The sequence below is a fragment of the Euprymna scolopes genome, chromosome 32, assembly GCF_053919585.1.
Source record: "Euprymna scolopes isolate OS-2025 chromosome 32, ASM5391958v1, whole genome shotgun sequence".
Classification (NCBI taxonomy): Eukaryota; Metazoa; Mollusca; class Cephalopoda; order Sepiida; family Sepiolidae; genus Euprymna; species Euprymna scolopes.
Window position 1 is genome coordinate 68,426,633 of NC_136513.1, and position 23,713 is coordinate 68,450,345.

A 23,713-nucleotide genomic window follows, 5' to 3' on the forward strand; every position below is an offset into this window, starting at 1 on the left:
GCAAACGGAAGAGAGTTCTACAGTCGTGTACTTATGAGAAAGAAGCTCTGCTCATAGAATCTACGTTTGGATTTAGGCACAGATAGAGTGGGGGAAACTATTGACAGTAGTTTCAGCCAGACGAGTGTTTCTCATGAAAGATTGGCGATTGGAGACGAGAGATTGGAGCTCAGACGAGCACTTGCCATGGAAATAACGATAAAACAAAGACAGGCTATCAAAGTCTCTTCTGTGGGAGAGAGGCTGCAGGGAAGAGAAAAGGGCATTCCCCACTAAACCACAAAGTCTATTTTGTACTCTGTCAAGGCAGGATAGTCTGTTTTTAGCAGCTCCTGCCAGATGTGGCAGCAGTACTTCATCCTTGGATGTACTTGGCTTTTATACAGATAGAGAATTGCATTAGCAGTGAGATATCTTCTGGAGCGGTAGAAGGACCCCACTATTTTCCCAGTAACCTTGGCAACAGACTTGATATACGTGTCCCATTTCAGATCAGAAGTAAAGGTCAAGCCCAGAAGCTTGTCAAAACATGGAGCCTTCCCAAGACGAGAGCCATCAATTTCAATTGATGCCAGATGGAGATCAGAGTATTGATGATATAAAGATAGAAGCTTGGTTTTGGATGCATTAAAAGTGACCACCCACCTCTTCCTCCACTGTACCATGCGCTCAAGATCAGAGGAGAGAGAATCAGAGAGAACTTTGTCGTTTACGGCCTTTGATGTGTTGCCATAGATGGTTGTGTCATCAGCATAGATGTCAAGGAATGATTTAAGTATGTGTTTTGGGAAATTGTTGATGTAGATCAGGAAGAGAGTTGGGCCCAGGAGGGACCCCTGAGGGACTCCAGCATTAATACTGTGGGCCTCTGATTTCTGCCCATCAACCACTACTCTTATGAACCTATCGGAGAGAAATGATTTAATGATTGAGAAAACATTTCCAGTGATACCGCAGCTGGAAATCTTGTGAAGTAGGCCTTTATGCCATACCTTATCGAAGGCCTTTGATATGTCAAGAGCAATTGCCCTGGAAAGGAAACCTTTGTCAAGAGATTCACTAATCCTATGAGATATAACCGTTAGCACATCTGCTGTAGATCTTGCAGAGTGGAAACCATATTGCATGTCACTAAGAAGGTTGTTTCTGTTGAGGTGGTTATTTAATATGGATTCCAACAACTTACTCATGACACAGAAAGACTTATTGGTCTGTACTGAATTCTTAAATACAATGCTAATGAGGTTTTCCAGGGTGTTGGAAAGCACTTCTCCTTAAGGCAACGCTTCAGCACTATAACTGGAATGCCGTCAGGGCCAGTTGCTTTACTGGAATCAAGGTTCTTGATTAGCTTGGCGACCTCATGCACAGATATTTGTATGTTGCATAACGTGTTGTCTGTTATAGGAGGAAATATGGGGAGTTGATGGTTTTTGTTGCATAGGGTAGAGTTAGCTGCAAAGTTCTTGGCAAATAGTCTGGCCTTGTCTGATGCTGACAAGATGACCTCAAGTCCATTTATGAGGGTTGGGATAGAATGCACACTTCTGTTCAAGATCCTGTTTGCTATTTGGCAGAACTGGTTGGAACTAAGCCGCTGCTCAGCTACTTTGGATTTAACGGACTGAGCATATAGCTTTCTTGCATTTTTTATTACTCTTTTACAGTGGTTGCTGGCAGTCCTGAAAGCAGCTTTAGTCTCAGTACATCTATTACATTGGTAGCTATGGAAAAAGTGATTTCTGTGCGCAATGGCAGCAGCACATTCAGGGGAGAACCATGGCTGGCTGTAAGGTTTTTGTTGGAATTTTTTGGATGGTATGAATCGGTCTATGCCTATAATTAACCATTCGGTCAGGTCTGATACTATAGACGACACATCCTTTTTAAACATGGAATTCAGAGGTAGGTCAGATATGAATGTACGGAAGCTATCCCAGACAGCCATAGAGTATCGATATACAGTAGGGTGGAGAGGTACGTCTGAAGACTTATTACATTTCATTTTTATCTTAACTGCTACAACAGAGTGGTCGGAGGATCCCAGATGAGATAGAACGGAACATGAACATAGCTCAGGGGAAGTTGTGAGGAAAAGGTCTAGAAGGCTTGCATACTGACCGGTAGAATCGGGCACACGGGTGGGTTCGTGAACAATCTGAGTGAGGTCGTAGGCAGTGGCAAAATCATGACAGAACCTCCCCTCATCATCGGTTTTATTCGAGTGGGTCAGCCATTCCATATTATGGACATTAAAGTCACTGCAAATGTGAATGTTAGCCGAGGACTGAGCAGACAGGATGTAGTCAATTTTCTCAGATATGCTCTTAAAGATAGTAACCCCACTGTTGTGGGGGCGATAGAGGGCAAATATAAATGCAGTGGTGTAAGCTAGTGCAACCCGGAAGCACATATAAGGTAAATTAGGGTCTTCTCTGGAGATATCCCTACCACATGGAAAGCCATCTTTGATGTAGGCACATATTCCATGCCCATGGCGATCTTGAGGGTCAGATTTGGAAGTTAAGTTAGAGTATCCTTTAATTATGAATTCGTCTAGGGAAGTGGTTGGCCCTATGCCAGTTTCACTTAGAAAGAATATGTCTGGTTTCGTCTCCTGTAATTGTGCTTCAACCTCAGGAAGATTGGAACCTAGACCCCTGATGTTGGAGAAGGAGACATGGTAGTAGAGGTCTACGTTGGAGGATGGGGTTCTAGGTTTATTCGGTTTTGTTTTTTTTGGGAGATTTGTCATGATGAGGTTTTGGGGTTTGTGGAGCAGGTCGGTAGACTTGGTTGGAGCAGGACAGAGAGGGAAGGTAAGAGAGAAAAAGACAAGAATTTTTTTTTTTTTTGTAGCACATGATAAGGTAAAACCGTAACAATTACCCACTAGTATGGCATCGAGAGGCCCTACCAGAAACTACTATATGGTCCAGAATCCATTCACCAAATAGCAATCCAGCAGCCCCGATATTTTGCACCTGCTAATAGGACAGCCTCCTTAGTGGTTAATCCAAGGTTCGGGTCTCTGACTATCAGGCGGGTAACGTCACCCTAGATGAAACGTTTACCTCCAGCACCCTTACTAGTGACATGACCACAATGATAGACATAGAAACAGAAAAATTTCCGACATCTCAGGCTACTGTTTACAAAGTACTCCTTGCTTTTTCTTCACCCTTTGTCAGAAAAATCACTCATTGGAAATGAGGACTGAAGGACAAAAAAGGAGAAGTGAGAGTCAGTGGAGCTGCCGATAACACATCCACATGCATTATCTACTCTCCATTAAAAAAAAAAAGGTGAGAAGGACTTATTAATATCTACTTAGTATAAGTCCTTTGCCCCATTCCCAGTTTAGGATATTACTTGAAGATAATCTCCCCTCCCATGTTAATGCATGGATACTTTTTGCCTTTATCTACCTCGAGCTAGGATGTTCGATCGTTCCAGCTCCACCCCATAATAAATATGCTATAATGGAACTTTTATCAAATTGGAAAGTCTGGTTATTTTTAACTCTTTTAAAAATCTGGTTAAGAAGTAATACCTTTAGGGTTATGTATTAACTTTAGACTAGCTAGAAGTAATGCATACTTTAGAAGAAAAAAAAAAGCTGCATGTTTTTGAGTTCAGATAATATGCAAATATAATTTGGGAAAAGATCAATTTCATGGGAGACTTTTTTTTTCTCTCGTTTTAAATATAAGAAAAGGTATTGGTTAATAATAGTATATTTGACAAAAAAGATTTAGGAAAAAGATTAAAAGAAAACAAGCCAAATATTAAGGATTAAAGTTAAACCTGGAATAAGGAAAAAAAAAAAAAAAGTAGCTTTTGGGACCGCGGAGTGAAACAAGCTTACACTCTTCAATCCCCTCCAACTACTTTAACATGACATGATACCTCCCTCTTTGCCGTAAGGACTTGCATAGATGTATGCACGCACTTAGAGTCTATATTTGTAGCACCCTCCCTTAAACTAGAGAGAAAAATCCTGAATCAGATGACCAGGCTTTTATGTGCGTCCGACTAACATTTCATCACTGCGTTAGCTACTTTTATTTTCTCTGCCAAGTCAGGATTGTACCCCAATCGATCATGTCTCTGATAGTATAGATGCAGCACTCTCCTTGGATAGTAACGCCCAAATAGATGCGTTTGGTGACTTTAACATCCACCATAAAAATTGCCTTGGTTTCTCAGGTTACACAGATGCAGCTGGACACTCCACTTATAGCTTCTCTATAGTCCATTCCCTCACACAGACAGTAATGTTTCCAACTCGCCTACCAGATCGTGAACCTCAGCAGGCTTCACTTCTAGACCTGTTCCTCACCACAATACTTGAGGATTGTGTGACTAATGTCCACAGTCCACTTGGAAACGCAGACCACCTAGTGGTATCAATTGACATCATATTTAAATTCCAATCTCAAGTTAAGGAACCATTGCTCAAAACCACAAAGTACTACAACAGGGCTTACTGGGAAGCCATTAGAGAACATATCCGAGATGCCCCATGGATCAATATCTTCTCTCTTCCTGCTGAACAGTGTGCCAATGAGACAACTGAATGGTACAAAGCAGGAATTGAAGCACATGTTCCCACACGGAAGTATTATAGCAAGCCCCACTCACCCCCATGGTTCACTACAGACTGTACAGCTGCTATGGCACAAAGACAGCATGCATTCTGCCAGTTTGTACGTCATAAGTCAAATACAAATAGGCAAAATTCGTAGATGCTAGAAATCATTGTAAGAAAGAAATAATGACAGCCAAAAGAAAGCATGCTGAAATAATCAGGGAACGCATAGAATCGCTAAAGATAGGAACTTGTGATTTCTGAAAAATCTATACTAGTGTAGTCAATAAAGGACAATCAGTAATTCCTCCACTGAACAACAACCAGAAGGTTTCATGCATGATAACGGAGAAAGCGGAATTGCTATCCTGGCGATTACCTCAAACTCCACCTTAGAGCCAACAAACAACTCCCTCCCAAATTTGCCTATGCAGAATAAAGCCACATTACATGATCTAAAAATCACCCCTTCTCATGTCAAAGGCCTGATCTCATCTCTGCTATACTACTTAAGAAATGTTTAATAATAATAAATGCTTTGCTGAATCTTGTTTCCCTAATAGTTGGAAGATGGCTTCTGTGGTACCAATATACAGGAATTCTGATGAAAGAACAGACCCTCTCAATTATCGCCCCATTAATCTCTCCCCCCCCCTTCACTAAAATCTTTGAGACCTTAATTAATCAAACACTAGTTCATCACCTCGCAAAAGCAAATCTTCCCTCTGACAAACAGTATGGATTCAGGCAATGTCGTTCTACTGCAGATATTTTAACATTTATCTGTGAATGCATTTACCATGTATTGGATAAAGCGGGTGGAGCCACAGCTGTAGCCCTTGATACATCCAAAGCCTTTGACACCTGAGAGTATCTCGTACCTCTACAAGGCCACCATTTGCTCATGCATGGAGTATAGTTTCCACATCTGGGCTGATGCATCTACTACTAGCCTCTCCATCTTGGATAGGGTCCAAAAAAGAGTTGTCAATCTAATCGGTCCCACTTTATCAACTAAACTCCAGCTCTTGTCCCAGCGTCACAATGTTGCATCTCTGTGCATGATTTAATGGATTGTGTTCTGATGAACTCGTTACACTTGTACCCCGTACATATCCCGAACAAACCCGTTTAGCAATAAGATCTCACCCCTTCATTGTTGAAATCCCTAGATGCCAAAACACTTTCTATTCTAATAGTCTCTTCCCTTGAACAGCTAGACTTTGGAATTTCCTCCCTGCTACCTGCTTTCCTGGTCGGACTGATTATGCAGAAGTTTAAATGTAACATAAACCGAAATCTTGCTAATCTTTCCTAGACATGATCCCAAAAAGTAGCCTTTTCATCCAAGTGGTGATATGCCTTGTTAGGTATTAATGTGAGTAAAATAAATAATAGTTGAGTGTATATGTGAGTATATTTATCATACAAGTGAATGCTAAACGTCAAAAATAATATACATGAAAAATAATTATAAAATGCATGCTGAATAGATATGGGTCCACATATGAGTCCAGGAGTCGGGAATCGGAGTCAGGAGTCGGGGTCAGAGTCAGGAGTTGGAGTCGGAGTCTAAGATATCAAAGGAGTCGGCATTCTAGGAATTCAAGGAGTTGGAGTCAGAGTCAGAGTTTCACCATCCGACTCTGCAACCCTACATGAATTACCCTTTGAATTGCTTCTGTATTCATCATATTCTTCGAATCTGGCCCCTAGCAATTACAGGCTGTTTGCAAACTTCAAAAGAATGGTCCAGATAAGATATTTGGCTCCATTGAAAAAGTCATATTAGAAACTGCCGCACATTTTGAGGCAAAAGGCAAATCGTTCTATTAAAAAAAAGGAATTGTTAGAGAAATGTCGGAATCAGTGTGTATCAATCTAGAAAGTGACTCTGTTGATGAGTAAAGTCGAATTTTGCCTAAAAATTGTCTTATTAGTTAGGCCCGGGACTTATTGAGTGATGTGTTAATGTAAATTAAAATGTGCAATATTTTCATTTTGAATCTTTTTAATGACTATATTTTTAGAAGTTTCTTATAGGCAGAACTGGTCCAATATCCAAATGACCTGAGAGAATAAATTCAGTTCCAATGTAAATATTCAACATGATTGTAGTATTGAAAAATGATTTTATTCATACATTTTATTTTTGCAATATAGGTTGAACTTGAAAATATTGCAACCAAAAAGCAATATACTTTTTACTGTAGTCGTTGGCTTGCAACTGATGAAGATGACAATCAAATATTACGAGAACTTCCTGCCACTGGGAAAGGAATAAAAAAGGCATTAGCAGGTGAGTACTCAAGTCATATATGAGACAGAAACGACATGAGACACTGCATATTTATTGACATTTTAAGATTATTGAAGAGTCATGTTTACAGGAAATCTTCACTTAAAAGGACGGTTAGAATCTTAAAAAGATCTCTCAGTTGGAATCTATGAGACAGTGGGTGAATGTCTCGAATCTGGTAGGATTTCCCATCCCCAGCTAGAACAAAGGGATAAGAAGATTAACAAGAAAAGCAGCAGTGTGTGTGGGGGGGGGGTGACAGAGAGGGAGAGAGAGAGAGAGAGAGAGAGAGAGAGAGAGAGAGAGAGAGAAATATATAAGTGAACATGCTATTTGAAAGAGACTGTGGAATATTTTAAGCATTTTGCTATATTTTAGTCTAATTATTTTTTAATGATATGAATTTATTTGGTTTATTTCTGCAAACTCGTTATAACTGACCTGGAGTCAAATCACTTCAGTTTTTATGAAATGCAATTTTTGTTGTTGTTTTTTATACAGTTAAGTTGTTGCTGCCATACCCACAAGGCTTTGAACTAAGAGTTGTTTTTTGTCTAGACTGGTTATTAACCAAGGTTTGAGAATTCTGCCCTTAGCTATGTTGTATAGGAAAAAGATATTCATACCTTTTGCCAATGAAAAAATTTTTGCATACTATTTATAAATAATGAAGATTTCGTATCTGTCTGTCAGAAATCGACACTATACTATTTGAGACTATTGTATTATTGTACTTTGTTTGAAACAGTATGAGTGGGTTGATGTAGTACCTGTTCAGTTGTCATGGTACATTAATAAAATAATGTACAGTTTTCATAATCATAATCATCATCATTAAGTACTTTAAAAAGTAACATTGAAACAAACGTCTTTATATTTATTATTAAAATGCCACTTTTGTGTTCTATTGCAAACTTTTAAAAAAATATATGCATATAATAATTCAGTAGATTATAAAATTTATGATATATTTACAATTTTAAATATTATAATGAATCTCAAAAATCAACACTTCATAATGCCTTTCAAATTTCATCTGCTTATATTTAATGACTTTTCTCATCATCATATATATCCACTAGATGCCATCTCAGATTATGATGTCTATATGATGAGGAGGAAAACAAAGTTTTTCGAGTTTTATTCTGATGATGATGATGATGATATTATTATTATTATTATTATTACTAGTAGTATTAGTAGTAGTAGTAGTAGTAGTAGTAGTAATATTATTATTCCATTAACTTCACAGTGTTGTGATGTTTTACACCAAATTTTTTCCTCAAGAGCGGGCTTTTTCACCAAAGCTAGTGAGGATAAAGAATCAATTAGATGAAAAGCATCTGGTGTAGGATATTTGCTGAGCCAAGCAGAACTGACTTCTGAAGTATGGTAATGTTGTATTTGAATCCGAAGAAGTTCAGCTGTTTCATAAGATCACAAGGGATTGAGCCAAGCACATTTATGATTATTGGCACGATGGAAGTTTTCTTATTCCACAACCTAACAATCTCCACCTTCAGTTTCTGATAGTTCTGTAATTATTATTATTTACTCACTAGCAGAAGTCACACAAGTCATCATCAAAGATTGCCCTTTTAGAACAACTTGTGCTGTTTCCTGGAGTCTGAGTGACAATAAGTCTCCACAGACTTCCAGTACTCCTCACCTCTTTCGATAACCTTTGCAAAAGAATTTGCATTATCACAACAGCCGCTTACCATTAGTTTCTCGTTGGTGGCGACCATTGGTCCTCATTTGAATTTGATAGCAATAAGCTCTCCAAGATCAAAACCCCCCTTTGCACTCAGCCAGTGAAAGTCTGGCTAGTGCTTTCTCTCCTTGGTCTTTCCATCCTCGTTGACCCTCATTATTTGGTGTGGTGCTCGTTTATGGTGACACACACCACACAAAAAGGGGGGGGACGATATCTTACAATCATACAATTTCAGTTTTCATGATTCCATGTGATGCTCCTTTGTGTTTTGCATCTGTAGCCGTTTCTGTGTGTCAAGTTGTGTGTAGTTTATGTGAAGTGCTAGTCTCCACATTCAAGAGTTTTCCTTAACATTTCTGCCGTTTTCATTATTGAAATTCGTTGTATCTTCTCTGTCATCCCTCTGATTCCAATATCTCCCATTCGATTTCCAAAGTTTTTCAATATCGTTCCTAACGCCCCTACTATTAGTGATTTTTTCTTTACTTTCCTCATTTTCCAGATTCCTTTGAGTTCACTGGTCAGTTCCGTGTATTTGCTCCACTTCTCAGTTTCCTTGATCTTTACTCTGTGGTCTGCTGGGACGGCCATATTCACAATCTGGCAGGACGTTTCCTACTTGCTAACTATTATGAAAATCCGGTCTTCTTGCTTGGATGGGTTTATCTATTTGTATATCCATGTCCCATGGGATCTTGTGACTTTCATTTTCCAGTACTGCTGCCGGTTTGTGTTTGTACCATTTGTCTGTGTGTTCAATAAGCAATTGTTTGCATAATTGCCAATATACTGCTTTCCCCACTTGATCGTGTCTATTTTTATATTCTTTTTGGGCTAGTTTGCTGCATTCACTTATTATGTGGTTCCTTGTTTCATTTCGTTGTCCACGGAGTCTGCATTTGCTGTTTTCTTGTGTCTTTTCGATCCTTGCTTTGATATGGTTGGTAATAAGTGCGTTATCTTGTGCAACTGTTATTTGTGATTCAGTTTCCCTGTTTAGGTTTCCTTTTTGTATTATAAAAAGATTTTTAGAAACAGCGTTAAGCGTTAATTTCCAGAAGTAGATTATTATATTTACAATTTTAATTACGTTATAAATTTTTATAATCCACCGAATTATTATCTTTTAATCGTTGAATGCAGTATTTAATAGATCTTGGGAGCTTCATAGGATGTAATTTGTTAATAAATAAATAGGGAATAAATAACAAAAGTAAATCAATCGCTGCAACTCATAGTTTTGCTTATCCAATTCAAGCGGAACGATTTTAGAAGTGTGATATATACATATTGTTAAATATTTTGTCTCATTGCAGGATAAGAAAATTTCAGCAACTCCTGTTTTTAATCAAATATGTAATGGTGAAAATCAGTAGAAAAATGCCGTTATATATATATATATATATATATATATATATATATATATATATATATATATATATATATATATATATGCGACGCTCACTATTTGTTTATTAACAAGCGGTTAGAGCACTGTAAAAGTGGTGGACAAATGTTTGTTTAAATACACATTTGGCGAAATAATTTACGGCCGCCTCTCCTGTTGGTCGATCGGTAGAAAAGCTGACTGTCAACGCAATGGTTCTAGGTTCAATCCTCGGCTTGGGAGAAGTGCTAGTCTAGCAGCACTGATAAGTTGTGATACAACGAAACAGGACTATGTCGATGACATATGTATATGAGTAAAAATAAAATAAGAATACAAGCGATGGTTGACGTTATGTTATTTGAGAAGGAAAACCGAGAATTAATAAAAATGACTGCCACCAAACATTTATAGGAGAAACACAGCGTAAGTTGAGACATAAAGAATGGAGACTCCTTGAATGCACTTTTCTGTCATTGTGCTGAACATGATCACTCGTTTAACTTTGATCATGCAAAAATTATCAAATTCGTTGTAGATAGAGCTAAACGAAGACTTCTAGAATCAACACTTATTTCAAATACTAGCACCATCACGCAAAGAAAAGGTTTCTACAATTTGTCCCCTATTATAGGAAATATAATAATCAGAGAGCAAAATATGAATACAGATCGTGGGTAATCAGTCTATATATCCTCATATAATTTCAACAAAATAAATAAGATAAAAAAAAAATTAAATGTGCATGTACATATGTATTTGAATAACGTTTTAAGGTGTATATGTATGCATAGAATAATCCAACCTTTCCACACACACATTTATAGTTTCTGCCCAGAATGGGAAAGCCTTTAGGATTTTTTTTTTCCTTTTTCACTCGCATGTGGTCTGTAATCGTTTTTTCTACATTTTTCCTACGAAATTCTGATGATGTCCCCTGAAATAGGGACGAAACGTTGATTACTATTTTATTAATTCTCGGTTTTCCTTCTCAAATAACATATATATATATATATATATATATATATATATATATATATATATATATATATATATATATATATATATATATATAAGGAACTTTGTGTGTGTCTGTAACTGTGCGAGTTCACTTCCTATGGTCTTGAAAACGGCTGGGCCGATTTTTATGAAATTTCACACAAAGATACTTAATGTGCCTTGCAATGTTTTTAAATAGATTTTGTATCGGAATGTTTTCATTAAGTATAGATAATCGATAATTTCATTAAGTATAGATAATCGATAATTTCATTAAGTATTAGATTATCGATAATTTCATTAAGTATTAGATAATCGATAATCGAAATAATCTGATGACTAAAGGAACAGGCGATTTTGACGCCTTACACAGCCTAAGATTACAAGTACATTTGAGAAGTTTTATTACCACACAAGCCGAAAAGTCTGACAAACAAAAGCAGCAGTAGATTCTTTGATATAACAGGGACGCGTCCGAAATGAATGTTTGTGCTAGGAGCACAATTACACCATGATACTTGAATTTTTCATTTTAAATTTAAATTCAAGCCATTATCACCGCACAAGCATTAAGGCCAGGTATATAAAATCAAGTAGGTTCTTTGATATGACAGGGGTGCGTTTGAAATGAATGGGTTTGTTTAGGGAACAATTAAAGCATGGTACTTGACTTTTACATTTTAAACTTTAATTCAAGACATTCAAGATATAAAAATAATTTTATAAAATCAATAATAGGTTATCTACAGTTCGTCATATAAATAACACTACACATTATTATCCCTGAATTCGAATATACAAAACAAAACAGATAAACATGCGACATCCTTAATTAGTAACAGTTAGTTGCAGTTAGATAATGCTGAGTTGTAAGTAAAATTTTAAAGCTCAGAAATCAATAGAGACAGTCCGTCCCATAAACACGGACATTTTCTTCAAAAAGACAGTTTGAAACATAGCACCGGTCGTTTATAGGTAATGATCACCACCGACTCTTCCATTTTTTCTGGATTATCTTCGTTTCATGGGATGCTAGGGATTTGAAGTGGATTCTAAGGGCCTTTATCAAACAATGGGTTTATTGAAATATATAGGCCTTTACCAAACAGTAAAGGCCTATATATTTCAATAAAACTACAGTCCATCTCTAGAATATGTAATGGACAGTTTTTAAATGAATAATTTGTAATTTAACTCTTGCATTCCTATCATCGAAAACGTTATCTATTTCTTTTGCGTATAAGCTCTCTCTCACTCTCACACACACACACACGCGCGCGCGCACACACACACACACACACACACACACACACACACCACACACACACACATCACATATATGTTTGTTTGCTGTCATGGCTCTTATGCGCTGCGATGTTGTTTGGCTGTCAAAATAATTATATATATATATATATATATATATATATATATATATATATATATATATGCAATCTTAAATCGTTGTCAAATAATTTTCCCACACACATACACACGCACACATATAACCTGATGACTTGATGAAACTAGTCAGTAGGTGTATTTATTAATGTCGTTTAATTGGTCATTTCCCTGCCAAAAAGATTCAATTAAAAAGAAAGACAACTTAAACTATTAACCTCACTCCTTCCTCCACTTGACGACCAACAACAACAACAACAACAAATAGAGAAATAAAAAGGATGCAAAGACTCAGAATGAGTAAGAAATGCGCGTTTTCATTTCTTGGATTTGCAAACGATTTCATGTGAAAAGCATAAAAGATGGTTTGTTTGTGTGAATAAGTGATAACAGGCGTTGTCCATTGGATAGGCGATCTGTCAGGCTTCAATTCTAAATAAGATTTTCATCACTAAAACGAAATTAAATGGCCACATCTTAAGATGAGGTCCGTTTTTTTAACCAATATATATATATATATATATATATATATATATATATATATAGTCATCCACATACAGTATTGTTTCGTTGTATCACAACTCATCAGTGCGGCTAGACTAACACCTTTCCCTAGCCAAGGATTGAACTTAGAACCATCACATTGATAGTCGGCAGTTCTACCCATTGACATATATATATATATATATATATATATATATATATATATATATATATATATATATATATATATATATACGTTAATCCATGTCAGTGGAACCATGGCACGTCTCTAAAATATTTAACGCATAGTTTTTAAATAAATAGTTTGTATTTTAGCACTCATATTATTGTGATCAAGCAATTTACTCATTTCTTTTTAATATATCTGATTTCTTTTCAACATATCCCACTGCACTATTCTAGATGACCTGTGTCCCGACGTTGCCCAGGAAACTAAATTCCCAAGAAGTCTCATGTCCAACCTCATCTGATTAAGCACGGACTCAGACCACATAATGTTAAAAGTAATCCCCATAATTTTCTGTTATTTTAGACCGATGTTACCTATTATTAGGTCTGCAAAACGCTGGTAGATTCTGGTAGACGCTGAGGTAAATCAATGATCTCCCAAAACACATAAATCATTCGTAGACATCTATGCTGATGATACGACCATCTATGGCAACACATCAAAGGCCGTAAATGACAAAGTTCTCTCTGATTCTCTCTCCTCTGATCTTGAGTGCATGGTACAGTGGGGGAAGAAGTGGCTGGTTAATGCATCTAAAACCAAGCTCCTATCTTTACATCATCAACGCTTTGATCCCCATCTGGCATCATTTGAAATTGATGGCTCTCGTCTTGGGGAGGCCTCAAGTTTTGACAAGCTTCTGGGCTTGACCTTTACTCCTGATCTGAAATGGGACACATATATCAAGTCTGTTGCTAAGGTTACTGGGAAAATAGTGGGGTCCTTCTACCGCTCCAGAAGATATCTCACTGCTAATGCAATTCTCTATCTATATAAAAGCCAAGTACATCCAAGGATGAAGTACTGCTGCCACATCTGGCAGGAGCTGCTAAAAACAGCCTATCCTGCCTTGACAGAGTACAAAATAGACTTTGTGGTTTTGTGGGGAATGCCCTTTTCTCTTCCCTGCAGCCTCTCTCCCACAGAAGAGACTTTGATAGCCTGTCTTTGTTTTATCGTTATTTCCATGGTAAGTGCTCGTCTGAGCTCCAATCCCTGGTTCCCCTCTCACCAATCTTTCACAAAAAACACCCGTCTAGCTGAAACCACTGTCAATAATTTTCCCCACTCTTTGTGCCTAAATCAAAACATAGATTCCATGAACAAAGCTTCTTTCTTAGAAGTGCACGCATGTGGAACTCTGTTCCATTTGCCTGTTTCCCACCTGACTACAACTTGGATGTCTTCAAGTCCAACATAAACAAATTCCTGATAAACCGCTCCCTTACGTAAGACACTCTATCAAATCTCCATTACTAATGATTACCGCAATATTATCCCATTGATTACTGTACACGCAATAACCCTTATCCCCAAGTGGCCTCCAGGCCTTGATAAGTGGTGACTACCATGTAAAAAAAAAAGGTAGATCTGCGAGTGCAAAAACAATTCGAAGTCCAAAACTAAATAAATACTTAGTTTTGCCAACGTTGCAATCAACGTGTGACATGATCCATTGTTTTGGTGGAAGAACACATTTTTCCTGTTTATTTATGGCAGATTTTTGGCGATTTCTTCCTTCAATGATGTTATTTAATATTCGCTATTGGTGGTTCTTATTTCTCTAAGTAAGTGAAAAAAAAAAAACCTTGCCCATCCTAAGATTGAAAAAATTGCAGGTTAATATTTACATATTTGGTCGCTTGTTGGTCGCTTGTTGTCCCCTCAGCTGATTATTAATTTGATCTCAGAATGTTTCATCCATTGTTACATATTGAGGCAAAAACTCCTTTTTATGGCACTGAAATTATTGCAAAATAACGCTCTGAATCGTTGACGTGTTGTTATTTTTCATTGATTGTGAGTAAACATGACGTGCACTATGAACATAGCTGTCTTCTTGACAAATGTTGATGCAAATAAAGGAACGTACTGCCTTGTGATATCCAAAACTGAATAACATTTATCAAACCATATGTGATATCTTCAACTCCTCAACTAACTTACGGAATTTTAATTTATGATCAGTTAAAACGAGTGTGTGTGTGTGTGTGTGTGTGTGTGTGTGTGTGTGTGTGTGTGTGTGTGTGTGTGTGTTTTTCAACAGAACTTTTTTTTCAGAGCTACTGCCAAATATGAGCGACCTAAGCTTTCAACATCATTTGTGTCTATTCGATCGCATTTAAAGTCAGCATAACAGCCCTTAACCTTTGTTTTCGACACAGCAAACACTGAATAATCAAACACTGCTTATCAAACGATTACTTTGTTTCAACAATATGTTTTTCAAAAAAAAATCGCAATGCTTTATTCATACACGAAATTCAGGTTTTTCCATTGTTTTGACAGTAGTTTCACTTAAATAATTGTAATTTGGAAACTAATAATCCGGGTTCCACTTTTAACATATGCTATTTGAAGGTTAGTACTTTATAAAAACCATAAGGATTTTTTTATTAGTATCGCCATCTATATGTCTGCTTTGGATTTATTTAGTGGTGTGTCATATCATTGTTATAATACTTTCTCTGAAAAGATATTAGACCTTTTACATGTAAAAATATGTTGCTTTGATTTGCTTTAGTTTCAAAATCATATCTGACCGACCGTTTTGAAGCGATTAATGCTTGGTTGAAAGTTGCATGATTACGGCTGGTGCTACCAGATCAGGCTGTCTGAAGATATTGGCTTCCTGAGATGAAATGCACCTAACATTGATGTTTTTTGTTTTCTATTTCCGTTTGCAAAACTTAATTATGTTTTGCAAAACCAAAAACAACAACCTACCTTTTCCCCTTTTTCCTTCTTCCCATTTCCCTTTTCTCTTTCCATCTCTTCCACTTCCTGACAGCTTTTCTAACTTAAAACCTACCAGACGTTAATACTGAAACCCTTTCCCTTCTCCCATTGCAAAACTCATTCATGTTCTGCAGGGAACAAAAACGATAAAATTTACTATAAAACAACCAAACCAAACACTACAAACTAGCGATTGAAGATACAAAAAGCTTGAAGAATAAAATCCTTCTACAAAATAACTGGATGTGACATGAATATTATTTCCAAAATACCTGGATTCGGTATGAAATATCTCGAAAAGGGTTGATATGCCGTAAAACAAAACAACCAAACCAAACCATGATTACGGCTTGTTTCAAAGAACAACAATTGGAAGTGGGAATGATCTAGTTGTGATACTACAACTCAGATAAAAGATTTTGTTTTCATAAATTGAAAAGGGATGCACATTTGAAAACTTCTATCGATGGTGGTGGTGGGGGGGGGTTATAACTAAGAAGAGATAAAGTAATCCTTATGTAAGAAAATATGCTCCCTTTCTCTCCCTCTGACTCTCCTCCCCAAACTATTCCACTGGAGTTGATTTCATCCTAATTGGTAATACCCCGGTGAAGTTGCCTGCTTCTGACCCGTGACATCTTGTCTCATCTCTTAATGCCCTTTTGTGTCATCGAGTTTGATAGACGTGTACTAGTGGATAGATGTATATGTTCTGTCACATGAGAGGAGGAGGAGGTATTTGTGGGGTTAATGCACTTTTAATGCATTTTTTATACAGTCTAGTTTTTTATGAGAATTTGAAAGAATAATATCTCTCTTTTTTTCTGCTTCTCTCTTTCTCTCTTTCTCCTACCATCTATATAAATCAACGCACACATCATTACTTACGTCCATACCTACATTACGTTTAGTTCCGGATTATACTAGTGCCGTCAAGTCTGCCACACATTTCTCTACCAAAATCAACATTAGTCATAACGTCACATAAAAGTCATTAAAAATAACTTTATTCAAATCAAGTATATATTCGCGTTTGTGCATCATAAAAAGATTTCAAGATTCAATAAGAGATCAAAATAAATAATACATAATATAAACATTACTAGCAGAATATCGTGGAAATTTCACGGTGCTTTCTAGATGAATCTGTATAATTTACTGTTAATATTTCTTTCGAAATAATAAATATTTCTTAGTAAATAATATATAAACATTACTAGCAGAATATCGTGGAAATTTCACGGTGCTTTCTAGATGAATATTTCTTAGTAAATTAAATAATAATTAAATGAAAAATGACTATATGACTGAATAATTATTGTTAACTGAATTATCTCCTCTTTGCAGATTGACTGTTTCGATTTTCTAAAGCTAGATGTCTCTGGCTGGCAGTCAATTTGCATAGAAGGTAGTATCATTAGTATATAAACTTTACTTTTTGATTGGAGATTGCTTTTGTATAGTTGAGCTACAAGAAGAAAGGTTGATAATTATCACTGTTAAATATTCTTTAAATAAATAGTACTAATATATCTCTTCCATATTTATTTATTTATTTAAAACTGATGCAAATTTCCAGATTATTATTATAATCTTTCACCCATTGCTGATAAATACTTTAGTTAACAATCTATGAAAAATATTAATGACGTGGACTGATAAAACTAAATTCAATTCTTATTTTACTTTTAATTTGATGTAGCTTTATTGAATTAACAGTTATTTCGATTGTTCAGATTATTATTCCTGCCTTGATTGTTATGTTTATACAACCTCTCACCCTTTTTAGGTGCATTTTTGAACTTGAAAACCATTATGTCTAACTCGAAAACTCGTACAGAGTTTTTTAAAAAATTAATCGACGGAGGTAAATTGCTTTCATTCTGTTAGCCATGACCATATATAAGTGTTAAGTTTTCATTTTTTTTTTTTTTAATTCTTAGTTATTATTGTAAGGCTTAAACCTTCAGCCTCCAGAAGGAATGTAAAACCAATTCTATTATCTATTATGCTAAATATTTACGAGAGATAATTTTACTGCAAATATTGGGAACTTTAAACTTTAAATATTGTCGAGATGTGCACTATTTTTACTCATCAACATAAAATTACTTTTTTACTTATCAACATAAAATTACTTTTTTACTCATCAACATAAAATTACTTTTTTACTTATCAACATAAAATTACTTTTTTACTCATCAACATTAAATTACTTTTTTACTCATCAACATAAAATTACTTTTTTACTCATCAACATAAATTACTTTTTTACTCATCAACATAAAATTACTTTTTTACTCATCAACATAAAATTACTTTTTTACTCATCAACATTAAATTACTTTTTTACTCATCAACATAAAATTACTTTTTTACTCATCAACATAAATTACTTTTTTACTCATCAACATAAAATTACTTTTTTACTCATCAACATAAAATTACTTTTTTACCCATCAACATAAAATTACTTTTTTACTCATTAACATAAAATTACTTTTTTACTCATCAACATAAATTTACTTTTTTACTCATCAACATAAATTACTTTTTTACTCATCAACATAAATTACTTTTTTACTCATCAACATAAATTACTTTTTTACTCATCAACATAAAATTACTTTTTTACTCATCAACATAAAATTACTTTTTTACTACTCAACATAAATTACTTTTTTACTACTCAACATAAATTACTTTTTTACTCATCAACATAAATTACTTTTTTACTCATCAACATAAAATTACTTTTTTACTCATCAACATAAAATTTCTTTTTTACTCATCAACACAAAATTACTTTTTTACTCATCAACATAAAATTACTTTTTTACTCATCAACATAAAATTACTTTTTTACTCATCAACATAAAATTACTTTTTTACTCATCAACATAAAATTACTTTTTTACTCATCAACATAAAATTACTTTTTTACTCATCAACATAAAATTACTTTTTTACTCATCAACATAAAATTACTTTTTTACTCATCAACATAAATTTACTTTTTTACTCATCAACATAAAATTACTTTTTTACTCATCAACATAAATTACTTTTTTACTCATCAACATAAATTACTTTTTTACTCATCAACATAAATTACTTTTTTACTCATCAACATAAAATTACTTTTTTACTCATCAACATAAATTACTTTTTTACTCATTAACATAAAATTACTTTTTTTGTTAACAATCAGTTCTAAGTCTTTTGGGCGATGATTCAATTCTTTCAACAGGCAATAATAACTAAAAAAAAAATAGCATAAACTAACACTTCTACCTGTTCATGGCTGACGAAACACTCCATCCCAACTCCCTATGGATTAACTAAAAAGTTTAGTTAGAAAAGATGCACGTGATCTGTCGAAATGTTGTGAAAATAATACCCAGTATGAAAATAGGTGTGAATAATCTAAATAATAAATAATAATCAATCCTCATAAATGTTACTTATTTTAAATGTATTTTCCAAACATTTTAATATTTTTTACTCAGAATTCATGAAAACTTTCTCATAGTTTAAAAAAATTATCCCCGAATTTATAGAAAAGGCTAGAAAAAACATTCTTTCTTTATAAAAAAAATAGCATGCAATAATTTGCATTATAATTCTTCTTTGCAGTTATTAATTATAAGATTGAAGTATACACTGGAGATGTCCGTGGAGCTGGAACTGATGCCAACATCTTTCTAAATATTTTTGGAACTCTTGGAGACACGGGAGAACGCATGTTGGCCAACTCAAAAACGAACAACAATAAATTTGAAAGAGGAAAGGTATATTGCAACTTTCTATTTCACTATGTGTGTAAAAATTGTTAAACAAAATGTTTTTACTATAGGCTTTAAAAATAAAGGTACAAGATTCAATTTGAAATTTATTTATCTTCAAAGTGTACTTTTATAAATTTTACAAAGTAAGGTATGCAAATTTAATACCTTACTTTTTGTCATACATGTCTGAATAATAAGAAAATCTGAATTTTTTTAACAAAAACTTTAAAATAACTTTTTTAGATTAATTTTTTTAAAACTTCTTTCAGAATAGAAAATCTTTACAATTTAATAAGGAACATATTTCATATAGGTTTCATCAAAAATATTCAGTAGATAACGAAAAAAATAGAGATGAAAATTTCAAAAGGAGTGTATAACTGGTTACACTCAATAGTAGTCCTTGCTCGCAAAAGACTTTGTTATTATTATTCTATTATTATTATTATTTAAAACATTTTTGTGTCCTGCGCTTTCGTGCAAGGACTAATATATATATATATATATATATATATATATATATATATATATATATATATATATAATTATTTACTATAATAATTAAATGCCTACAGACACTAGTGTTTCATCCTTTTGGGAATCATCAGTGCAGGGTGTCACGATTAACGCCAATCGAGAGATTCGAACCCCAGCAACAGAAGTCATGTCTGACTTCATTAGCAAGGACTCAAACCATTCGGCTACCGACAACCGCGAGAGATACAGTTGAAATTAAACATTTATTCTTTTTAAATGCTTTTAACGTCAGTCAAGGTGATCTAGTCATTATATGACGATCTACGCATATGAGCTAAATTGACCGACTTATTACAACTGAAAGTGCTCAACGATAAGAAACAAGTTTTTTAAAAAGGCTGACATAATTATTTACTATAATAATTATTAAATACCTACAGACACTAGTGTTTCATCCTTCGGGAATCATTAGTGCAGGGTGTTATGATTAATGCCAGTCGAGAGATTCGAACCCTGGCAACAGAAGTCATGTCTGACTTCATTAGCAAGGACCCGAACCATTCACCTACTGACAACGGGGAGAGATACAGTTGAAATTAAACATTTATTCTTTTTAAATGCTTTTAACGTCAGTCAGAGTGATCTAATCATTATATGACGATCTACACAATTCTCTCTCTCTCTCATATATATATATATATATATATATATATATATACAGAGAGAGAGAGAGAGAGAGAGAGAGAGAGAGAGAGAGAGACTGACTAATGGGGCTCGTGGAAACGCATTATTGCCAGGGAAAAAATGAGTAATCAGATTTTCTTTCTTTTCTTTTTATGAAGAAACAGAGATGTGCGCACTACACTATGCTGCCCGGGCCCTTCTCAGGGGGGTGGGGTAAAAAGGGTCCTTTGCAAAGCAGTGCATACATAATGAGAGATTTTCACAGATCACAGAAATTTTGGAAAAACACGCACGCCACTCATAAACACACATGTGTACAAGTTCAAAGACGTCCTCTCACTAACAAAACAGCCACACTCACATGCACACACACACGCATGCACACACTCACATGCACACACACACACACATACTTAGATGCCTATTCATGTTAAACACGTGTAAATATACATGGCAACGGCTGAAACAAACGTGTACTTAGTTTATCCTTACAAACAAACTCTTTCCTTTTTTCCCCCAGAACTTTCACGGACTCTTTGAACTCACAATCTTCACGAATTGTTCATTTTTACTGCTGTAACAAATTATTGACAAATTTAACAAATTATACATTCTTGTATAGATATGTAACAGAGCATGTGCGTGCGTATGGCAGAGGACATGCGTATCACCAAGTTGTATGTGAGGTGACGTCACGGCAAAGAAGAAAGAAAAAGTTATAAAAAGAAGAACGCGTGCACAGATCAATGATCATGAATGATGTCAAAGCTGAGACAAGAAGTCACACGTGGCCAGAGATGGACGAATAAAGGTTAAACCTGAAACAGCGAGTTGAATTTTTTTTTCCTCTTCCTTTCTTATGTTCCTTGCGACGGAGTCTACAACGTGTTAGGGCCCTACATATTAGCGACTACGTTACAGATAGACGTTTCTTTTCCTTTTGATAATGCCTTATCTTCTTCACGTTCAACATCCAACTATTTATGATTTAAGGAACAAATGCATGAGGAAATATGGTTTGTATTAGTCATTTTCAAATTCCGAAAGGTTATCATGTATGCAATTAAACGTTGAGCTAATTTTATATAATGAATATCTTCATTCGAGACTAGAGAGAATAGAGAGAATTAAACAAACTCATTGACAAATGTGGTGTCAGAAAGTGACATCAACGAATAAAGTTAACAAGCTGGCGCAATTTCCTCAAAGTCTACTATGGTTTCATTAAAAGAGTCAAAACTGTAACCTGATTAAAATAATAAAATATTGGTCAGGATTAAATATTAAAAAAAAACTATGAAATCGATTAAAAATAAAAACAAAAATAAAAATTATGTTTTAAGAACATGAAACAATGTTTGGCATAAATGTCTGAAGAAATACCTTTTCATCTCCTATTTCTTATTAAAGCTATTAATATCAATAAAGTACGAGAAAACAACTTTATTTTATGAAGATGAATATATTTATAAATACAACAATCGTTGACATGAATTTAATTCTTACGTTTAATCTTAGAAAATGTATATAGCAAAGATTTGTTTAATACTCATTTACCTGAAATCATTAGAATAAATCTGTAATACAGGTTTCCAAAACATTTAACCCAAAAAATCCAAATATACAGCTATGATTTCTTATGGCTCGATGCTACAGTATAGAATATATATGCTCAAGGCAAAGAGAGGTGCTCCTTTTTCACGACGTTAGACTAAAATTGGGGCTAAGCTGTTGGCAATAGAAAGTTGTCAATCATAACTCCCCCCTTCCACATTGTTCGCAAACAAGAGTCAGATTTGTTGTCAAAATAAGTCAAGTGTGCTAGCGGGGGCGCTAAAGGTCAAATTACCTGCAAACTGACAGTAATAGAAGCTGCCGGCGATTGGCCCAATCCGAATGATTTTATGAAATGATCAACGTTTCGTCCCTATCGCAGAGGACATCTTCATCATATTAAAAGGAAAAATAAAGAAGAAGAAAACGATCATAGACCATACGTAAGTGAAAAGGAAATAGTGTTAGAATCCTACCCATATCGGGAAGGAAACCATGTGTGTGTATGGGAAGGTTGAGTTGTTCGATGCCTATATATATACACTTTTAAAAATACGTTAAATAAATATGTACACTTTTTTTCTCTCTCTAATCTTATTCATTTTAATTATTTAAGGATTAAGGAAAAACGGTTAACCAGGATCCGTTTTTATACTTTGTTCTTTAATTATTATTTTCCCTGTACTAGGGGCTAAATGGTAGAAGCCCTTTCTTTGCGTAATAGTATTAGTGTTTATATTGTTTGTATATATATATATATATATATATATATATATATATATATATATATATATATATATATATATATATATATATATATATATATATATATAAAATAAAAATACTAGCGATGGTTGACGTTATGTTGTTTTGAAAAAAGAAAAAAACGAATGAATTTATGAAATGGTGATCAACTTTTGTCCCTATTGCAGGAAACATCTTCGGGATATTAAAAGGAAAAATGCAGAAGAAGACAACAATCATAGACCATATGAAAATGAAAAGGAAACCGTGTTAGAATTCTACCCATAAACACTAATACTATTATGCAAAGAAAGGGCTTCTACCATTTAGCCCCTAGTACAGGGAAAATAATAATTAAAGAACAAAGTATAAAAACGGATCCTGGTTAACCGTTTTTCCTTAATCCTTAAATAATTAAAATGAATAAGATTAGAGAGAGAAAAAAAGTGTACATATTTATTTAACGTATTTTTAAAAGTGTATATATATAGGCATCGAACAACCCAACCTTCCCATACACACACATGGTTTCCTTCCCGATATGGGTAGGATTCTAACACTATTTCCTTTTCACTTACGTATGGTCCATGATCGTTTTCTTCT

The 23,713-nt window shown here is 34.6% G+C and overlaps 1 protein-coding gene across 1 annotated transcript in view; it reads left to right on the forward strand.

Annotated features, from left to right (window-relative positions):
- Window positions 1–23,713, forward strand: part of LOC145256408 (lipoxygenase homology domain-containing protein 1-like) — a 798,046-nt gene that overhangs the window by 558,594 nt on the left and 215,739 nt on the right. Inside the window, exons 15-16 of the mRNA XM_080115275.1 lie at window positions 6,755–6,890; window positions 19,500–19,654. Of these exons, the coding sequence (XP_079971401.1) occupies window positions 6,755–6,890; window positions 19,500–19,654 (291 nt within the window). The remainder of the gene's footprint in view (window positions 1–6,754; window positions 6,891–19,499; window positions 19,655–23,713) is intronic.